We start from the raw sequence: 9,278 nt of genomic DNA on the forward strand, positions 1-9,278 counted from the left end.
TTAATGTCCTTGGTACATAATTGTTTATCTCGACGCGCGATAAATAAGCCGACACATATTATTGATTTTCAAATTGAAATTTCAAAGCCGTTATTCATGAATATGGCGATGCCAGCACAGGGGTGTCTAAAAAATAATGTAGTAGTTTAAGGTCTGTTTCCCAAGCACATTTGCTAAGGCATTATATGTATTAATACATTTATTACTAATTAGCTCTTCTATTGATCTGTCGAAGGATGAATTCTCCAAAGGGAGGAGATGCTTTGACCAGACGTCCCCAGGTTGGCCGCGTTGAGCCGGGTAAGTAGACTGGGGTAAAAGTATATAAACGGTAACTTCTTTTTTGTTTCCGGTTGTAGATAACCTTAAACGAGATCATTGTAATACAAAATAAAGAATATTCATAAAAATAATCTGGTGTAGAATAAATAGCCATATTTTTTGATGGCTAAATGGCCATGATATGGCAAGTGGAAGGGGCAAGTTCCTATTATCACTTTTCCCTCTGATTGCATTGATCGATTATTCATTTTAAATGATCCCTTAATTCGTCTAGATAACAGACCGCTATCCGTCAGCTCCAGCAAAGGACCTGCAAACGCCGCTGTCCTTCCGAACAAAAATAACGGCCTGAAAAACGGCACGTAAGTTGCTTATGTGGCACATTTCAAATGTTGTATATGCAACATCACTGTATGTCTCTGATGAAGGATTTATATTTCTCCGGGTCCTAGGTAAGCCACAAAAGTACTAGCACCTTTAATGACTAATATACAGAATATACACACACTCACACACACAGACACTACCATTCAAAAGTTTGGGGTCACTTAAAAATGTCTTTAAAATAACATAAAATGGATCAGAGATCCAGCACGGACGGGGTTAATGTTGTAAATGACTATTGTAGCTGGAAATGGCTGATTTTTAATGGAATCTCTTCATAGGCGTATAGAGGCCCTTTATAACTCCCATCACTCCTGTGTTCCAATGGCCCTTTATCACTCCCATCACTCCTGTGTTCCAATGGCCCTTTATCACTCCCATCGCTCCTGTTCACTGCCATCACTCCTGTGTTCCAATGGCCCTTTATCACTCCCATCGCTCCTGTTCACTGCCATCACTCCTGTCTTCCAATGGCACGTTGTGTTCGCTGATCCAAGTTTAAGTTTAAAAGGCTAACTGATTGGTAGAAAACCCTTTTGCAATTATGTTACAGCCAGAATGTCCCTATTTCCCATGTTTATCCTTTAAATATATCCATCAAGATCTCAATTTCTTTAACAACTGGTAAAAAAAAGACAAAACATGGAAACCAGACAGTATTTGTCTGTTGGGTGAGTAAACGGCAGGATATTCGGGATAACGCTCTTCTTCTCTTACCCTAGAATTAGGCAAAAAACGAAAAAGGAGGGCAAAAAAATTGAATTTGAGTTGCCTCGTATCCGAAAATTTGCAAATCCCCCTTCTTCTCAGCCTCTGACTCTGTGCATGGAAATCGAGGTGAGTTATAATTAGTGCGATTACACGATTATACCATACTGGACGCCCACCTGTCAGATCCATACAGGAGGTTGGGCTGAAATTGTAAGATCCTCCTCTTGTTTGTAGGGAGACCTTGGCCTATGAAACTTTTTTATAACCTTATTTGTTTATTGAATATGGAATATTTTCCGTGTCTAGACCCACTTATGTATCGTTAGACCACAAACATTAGTTCAGAAGAAGGTTTTAAAGACAATGATTTAGAAGGACAGGTTTGCATCATCTAAGGATGTCGGCATGTTGCAAGAAATGGCAGAAAACGACCCAGGTCTACCACACGATCCTATCCTCAGGCTGACAAACCGCACAAAGATTATGGCTTAAAAAACATTGTCATCTACAATAATTGGGTCTACAGAAACGCTTGACCAAGGCCAATAAGTCCCATTAACAACTTCTCTGGTCCAAATTAAATTTAAACATGTTTTCCTTTTAAAAACGTTACTTTTTGTGCAACAGAAATCCAACAACAAAAATACCCAACTTTATAACGCGCCACACAGTTCACGTGAAAGAAAGCCAACGGCTGTTCCTTTATTTGCTTCGTTCGAGTTCCATTTAACTCGCTCGACTCTTGAAGCACCAGAAGGTTGTGCATCACGACCCGGTTCTCGTTCTTCTGGCACATTTAAACAGCGTTGCACGTACGCTCAAATTGTTCTGCTTACCCGATCGTTATTACCATCTCTGCACTAATAGCCTATAAAAATAGCCGTTGAAAGGCAGCCAAACCATGGGGGTGCTCATCAGCATCTAATACTTGTTAACGGTATCATTAAAACGCGACTTCCATATGTTCAGTTTTACCAAGTCGATTCCGGTTTTTTTTTTTGGACACCCTCCGTTACTTGCTAAATCTGCATTATATCCTGGTTTTTTTTCCCCAAATAGGAATCAACTCTTACCGAGACAAATCTAAACTTTGGTGATATAGGTGAAATTCCTTCCAAATTTTATTAATGCATTCTAGGTGGTCAACGTGTCCCACCAGCGGGAGAAATAAATAAATATATATATATATTTATACTTATATATATATATATATATATATACATATATATATATATATATATATATATATATATACTGTATATATTACAGACCGTGGATGAGTCATCTTTAATAAGTAGCTAATTCTCGTAAATCTAGACCGCCTTTGTTGATAGTAAACAGAAACCAAAGAAAAGCTTTTGCTCAATTACAGCTGGAATAACATACAATTAAGAGTACTGTTTTTTGGTTGTTTTTTTGTTTTTTGTTTTTTTTTACTTTCTTATTTTCTCACCCCGTATCTTTTAATGTAAAAAAAAGCTTATAGCAGAGATGAAAGGAGTTTGTTAATCCCAGCAGCAGTCTGTCCCACTAACCCGAATTCTCAGCAACAGCTGTGTTCATTATAGAAACAAGGAATACTATAAATGTGAGAAAGAGTGAATGGTAATTACCCTACTAGAAGATTAAATGTGCTAATGAGAGATTGCAAAAAAAAGTGAATAATATGAAGTATGAATCTAGAGGCATCAGGGACCACTGGATCAAACAGTAGCTCTAGAGGAACCATGAGCCACCAGCTGTACTGATGTCGTCAAACAGTAGCGATAACAAGAGGTCCGTTCATAAATTGGTGGAGGTCCCTGGACCCCAAAATTCATTTCACAACTTTGCTGAGGTGTATGGGAGCCTTATGTGGCCCACCTTTAGGACTTAATGACGTATGATCTGAGACCCCTGTTCTTGCTCCTTCATGGAGCTGGAACCTCTATCAGTCTACTTCACGGACAACAAAACAAAACAGCTGGGTCTCAGTACAGCTTTATGTATATCGTGTCGATTATAACCGTCAGTGGATGACAGAGGGAAATCTCGTTACTCATCAAAAATATCAGGCTTTAAAAATATAGTTTGATAGTAAATGTATTGATAATTTAAGGGTAATAGTCTGATTCCTGGGTGTACATAAAAAATCCAATTATTTGTTGTGGCCCCGTGGTAATGTCGAAGAGATAAGACCTTTTTTGGGGAGGTGTGCTATGGGGATGACCGGATGCTTGGAAGGGAGAAGACAGATACCTATAGTACGTGTTATCATATAGCGAAACCAGAATTGTGAGGTCCATGTTGGTTGGACAAAATGAGCTTCACCTGCAAGAAGGTCCATGTTGGTTGGACAAAATGAGCTACTCCTGCAAGAAGGTCCGTGTTGGTTGGACAAAATGAGCTTCTTCTGCAAGAAGGTCCGTGTTGGTTGGACAAAATGAGCTTCTCCTGCAAGAAGGACCTTCTTGCAGGAGAAGCTCATTTTGTCCAACCAACACGGACCTTCTTGCAGGAGAAGCTCATTTTGTTGGTTGGACAAAATGAGCTTCTTCTGCAAGAAGGTCCATGTTGGTTGGACAAAATGAGCTTCTCCTGCAAGAAGGTCCATGTTGGTTGGACAAAATGAGCTTCTCCTGCAAGAAGGTCCGTGTTGGTTGGACAAAATGAGCTTCTTCTGCAAGGAGGTCCATGTTTGCTGGACAAAATGAGCTTCTTCTGCAAGGAGGTCCATGTTTGTTGGACAACATGAACTTCTTCTGCAAGAAGGTCTAAGATGGTTCTACAATGCATAGTGATATCAGGGAGAAGATAGTAAATGCACCCCTTTAGTTAACGAAAGTGTTTTATCAGCTGCTGTCACTTCTCGTCCAATATAGACAAATGTATCAATTTAGCTCCCCCTTGTGGCAGGTGTCCTAAATTCATGCTAAAGTCCCAGGCTTGATTCGACCTGCTTTAAAACTAGACTTTTTTGTTTATTTACCCTCAACCTCTACTCCCAATAAATGAGCAATTTGGGTGTTTGTACCATAATCCCAGGTAATTCCTATAGACCCGGGGAAGCGGATAACCCTAGAATCACAAAAATAAAAAGTTAGGAACTAGTAGTTAGGAAGAAAATGCGCTCCATACGTCTGCATTCAAGCAGCCAATGATTATATAAATGTAGGGAATAAATTACCTCTCTTATTTCTGTCTGCATTTTCAGTGAACATTGTGGCTGGAAAATGTTCCCAGTGTGGTTGCTGAGACAATTTCCAAGGTCAAGCTACACAGTTACTTGTGTTTGTCGATTATTAGGTATTGAGGAGAAAATAATACAGACGGATGACTCATTTCCACTTAAAAGTTTTCATTGAACTGCACTTTTTTTCCCAGACTTTTTCTTTTTATCAGCGGTATGAGACCACGTTGCATCTACAGCAGCACAGAAAAAAGTTATTTAGAAGACTTTTTTTAGCAGGTTTAATTTTAAAAAAGTAATATTTTCTAGCCAGATCAAAATATATATATGTATATTTTTTTTTTTTTACAAATGCTTGTTTATTACAACCTAAAATTGTGGCCCCGCTAGACAGATAGGGTCAGCCAAAGCACTAGAGTATCCCATGAATGAATCTCACACACTTGCTCTTCCTCTTCGCTCCAAATGGTGGCTGGTGGAAAGAAATTATTCTACAGAGCCTAAATTTGCTAAATAAAAAAAATAAAATCACAACCCCCCCTCCCCAAAATACAACGACGTTAATACTTTTAAATTGTTACAATTGCTATTGTAAGTACCATGAATTTAGTGGTGATAACCAACCCTGAATCTTTATGGCCCTCACTGTGAAGAATCTTCTGATGATCCCCAGAGGCCTTCACAGCGCTATCAATATATCTTCTTTGTTGGAAAAAAAGGATATCAAGGTTGTTGTAACCGAAGATCAAGATGAAAAGACAGATCTCGCATTTGCACATCACACGGAAGCTGACGTGAGATAGATTTCAATCCTCTCTGCTGTCACTTGCACTAAAGTTGGCAGTAAATACTAAGTATTACATGCAATTCACAGAAGTCATTGACGGCTGATAATTCTACAAGCGTGTGCGACATCGTTTAGCTTTCAGGCATTTTTTAACGTCGCTCAGATATTGCCTTTCAGGGTGATTTCAGATTTATAGAAATAAGTCAGAAACCCAAAATGGCTACACTGGTACGCTGTCTCCAACTGGGGTTGGACTGGCATCACTGGGAACTCTCCGGGTTTCGCACTGGGACTCCGGGAGAAGCGCCAGTTCTCCGTGTCGCCCTGCGAATTCCCCGGGTGGCAGGGGCAGGGTCCTGACATTCCCCACTCTCATTTCATCCTTAAATTGAGGTGTGTCTTGCTACGTCAGCAGGAATATGCCCACTGATATTAGTGGGACCACCATCAATGTCAGCAGGTGGTCCTGGCAGCATACCGCGAGGGGGGATCCGGGTAGCTGGAGTCTAAAAGTTCCCCGGTATATACTGGCCATCTGGTACATCTGGCAAATGGGCCACAACAGGGCCACATACTTCCCAATACTGCTGCTTCAGTAGCAGATTAGGTCCTACAGTATGTGGCCACCAAAGGAGTATAAAAACATAGTGTGCGGCTGCGCTCCTCCAACTGGTGGCTGTACACATCTTATTTTGGTCTACGGTCCGGCCCTTTATCCAACATACTGTATTTTTTGTGTGTTTGGATGCCTACGGCCCAGGGTACATGACTCTCCCCGTTTGAATAGAATGTGGCAATTAAATAATCCTGCACCGTTGCCTCGAGGGCTGGCTCTGGAACAGCTGCGAAGGGCTAAATTTTATGTGAATTGGTTATAACGCAGCTTCACATATTCCTAGACCCGATTGCCTTAGAGAAAGAACATTTGGAATGTTTCTGTAAAATTCTACACTTTATTTCACACTAAAATCCATAATGTTGCCCGTTTTCTGGAGGAACGTATAGTATAGCAGCACAAAGCAAGCGCCCAAAGCCAAACTGCACAAAATGAACTAAACTTGTCAGTCAAAATGACTGTGTTACTATGGCAACCATGTCTATTATAAGTGAAGTACTGAATTTTATGTTAGTGCCTCGGTTACTTAGAGTTTAGAAGATTTGTAAGTATTTGCTATGCGTGAAGCAAAAGGAAAATCGAAACTCATATCCCCCCCCCCAAAAAAAAATCTTATATATTTTTATATATATTGAAGATTTAATATATGCAAAAAGCTTAATGAATTATTTTAGAATACTCAGACTGAATATATATTTTTGGGAATTGTACTATTTTAAAGATCAGATCCCAGCAAAATGTTTAGATGTAACCTGTGATTCAACCCAGAGGCATTTGAAGGGTTAATCCAAATAATTAGAATTGATTGTACAACTTTTGAGGCTATAGGGGCAAAGCAGAAGAAGTCAGTGGAGGACAAGCTTAGCACCAATTACGGAAGCTGTTGGACGCTCATTGAATGGTAACTTTCCATTGACCTACGTAGAGTTGGCGCGAGTGTCCTGCTACACATGAATGTAGCATGTAGCATGTGTTCCTGGGCTGAGCAGAGACATTTGGTGGCTCTCCATTTTTGATTGTGTGTCCAGATAGATACAATTATCTATATAATATTGTTTAATGTAAAAAAAGAAAGCTGTTTTAGATGAAAGGTAATGAGACCATTAGAGACCATGTGGAAGTAAGGAATACAAACTTATGTCAAGCATTGGCTTTACTGTTAATGGTGGAACCTAAGGTCAACCATGACTCTATCCTTGGTATTCAGTAGGGATTTCCCATGGTCTGTAGAACATCTGGTGCTTCCATGGACTTTATCATCCAACATTTGTACAGTTGCAGACAAAATATTACATACATGCTTTTGTTTCCTCTGTGTGTCTTCCAGCCTGAAAAGGACTGTCACTCCATGGATATCCTTAAAGCCATAGAAGAAATTGTTCCAAATGCCATTGAGATGAAGATCCTGCGCAATATCCAGTTCGAGAACATCAACGTCATCTGTGGAACAGCGCAGCTAAAGAACAGGTGAAAAGAACAGCCTCGTGGAATGTAGTAAATAAGTGTTTACCAGATCCAGACTCTAAAACAGGCAACTTTGTAAAGGAAAATGAATTGCAGCTATTACCGAGAGATTGTCTGCCATTCCCTTTTATGTGCCTGATAATTAAAATGTTGTGGCTTGAGACCAAACGTTAATTTGATATTCCTTCAGATTGCTTCTAAGAGCTGGCTATGAAAGGCAGGATTCTAAAGGGGCTGGTAACTGGTGGGGAGAGTCTCATTTTCTTTTTTCCTAATCCACGTTCTTTTAAATTCACTAAGGCTCTAAGCAACTGCACAGAAACATCAAAGGGTGCCTGAGTATTCTGTCTCGGTATAGAGCAAATTTCATCCTTTAAATTCAGATTCATTTATCTGAGAATGCTTGGGCTGAGATACAAATATACTGATATTTACTGTTTAGCTATTACTGGTTAATAGATATGCTTATATATATATAATAAATATAATATATAATAAATATATATGTATATATTTGCATATATAAAATATATATAAAAAAATATATATAATATATTAATATATATATATTATAATATATATTATATAATAATATATATATGAATTTAGACAATCCATTCTATTCTACTTTGTTTCAATTCATGATCTTGGTTTTTTTCTGAAGTTTCCTGTTAATTTAGACAAAAACAAAAATGCTGATTTAGGCAGTTGTGCTAATCATTTGTGAATTAGGACTAGATTAAATATTGATACATTTTATATTACAATGATACTTTTATTATTCAAAGCTAAGTGTCAAAAAATGATGCATGCTGTAATAATCCTTAACTTCAGCATAGTTCAATAATGATTTCAAATATCATTATTTTTGCATCGCTTTTTGGAAAAGAAGTAATTGTAAAGTATATTTTTCTTTTTTTTTTTTAAATTAATGAATGGCCATGGCTTTTATGCCATGAAGCATAGCTAGATGGATGGATAATCAGGGCAAAATAAGATCTTTTTTCCCCATTTTGAGGCACTATTGTAAATCTCCATCATTGTAGGGTTTTTTTGTCTTCTTCTGGAGGTTGAACTTGATGGACCTATGTCTCTTTTCCACCAACATTACTATGTTACTCAATGTGTATGAGCAGCTAGAATTTGGACCCATTGGGAAGGGTAGACATGCAGGAAAGGAGAAGATATGTTCCTTTTTTAGTTTTCTTATGTACGTTTTGTTAAAAAAATGGGCCTTTAAGGCCACTTATATTTTTTCTTAGTAGAGACCTCAAGTATTGACCTCCGAAGCCAGTCGCTACATAAGTAATCTTGAACAGAAGCCATTTATTTTGTTACAGATGGCTGATTACTGTGGCTGACATCAAGACAAGTGATAAGCTCTTGCGATCCGGACTTCTGATCAAGGAAGAGAATATCGCTCTTCGTCGTCGTGATGATATCGTTATGGAAGATTACAGCCTGTTTTTGAAACGACAACTGGCCCCAAAGACGATGGATATTCTGAACAATAAAGCCGAGATATAAGCCGTTGACCAGAAACCGTCGCTTGGGGGGGGATTAGCTTTTAGTATGTAATAATTGGGAACCAAACATTGTTATTTTATAAATTTTAAATAAAGAAAATCCATTAAAATCGTATATATATCCTTAATTTCTTTCAACTATTTGCTAAAAAGATGGAATAATACTTTTACATAAAAATCCAACTGCTCTTTTATTAGAATAATCATAATATCTGCCGGCAGATCGGCCCAATTTGGCCCTCGACTAGTTAGCCCATTTCCCATGCTGTACAGACTCAAACCTTAATCAGTTGTTGGTCACGTCTTAGATTCCAACAAGGTTTACACATCTGCTCCAGG

At 38.5% G+C, this 9,278-nt stretch overlaps 1 protein-coding gene across 1 annotated transcript; it reads left to right on the forward strand.

Annotated features, from left to right (window-relative positions):
• Positions 1-236: 236 nt before the first annotated feature.
• Positions 237-8,940, forward strand: LOC149275561 (putative uncharacterized protein C19orf81). The gene is made up of 5 exons (XM_089504590.1): positions 237-300; positions 557-644; positions 1,389-1,503; positions 7,277-7,416; positions 8,754-8,940. The coding sequence occupies exons 1-5, from the start codon at positions 237-239 to the stop codon at positions 8,938-8,940; spliced, it is 594 nt and encodes a 197-aa protein (XP_089360716.1).
• Positions 8,941-9,278: the final 338 nt, after the last annotated feature.

This window comes from Sceloporus occidentalis, unplaced genomic scaffold (genome assembly GCF_023333645.1).
Source record: "Sceloporus occidentalis isolate IW3139 unplaced genomic scaffold, rSceOcc1.0.p SCAF_280, whole genome shotgun sequence".
In the NCBI taxonomy this organism is placed as follows: domain Eukaryota; kingdom Metazoa; phylum Chordata; class Lepidosauria; order Squamata; family Phrynosomatidae; genus Sceloporus; species Sceloporus occidentalis.

Excerpts from the sequence above, each read along its gene's own strand:
- LOC149275561 (XM_089504590.1), top strand. The coding sequence starts at position 237 with ATGAATTCTCCAAAGGGAGGAGATGCTTTGACCAGACGTCCCCAGGTT. Across the intron at positions 645-1,388 it reads AACGGCCTGAAAAACGGCAC|AATTAGGCAAAAAACGAAAA; the intron begins GTAAGTTGCTTA and ends CTCTTACCCTAG. Across the intron at positions 7,417-8,753 it reads ACAGCGCAGCTAAAGAACAG|ATGGCTGATTACTGTGGCTG; the intron begins GTGAAAAGAACA and ends ATTTTGTTACAG.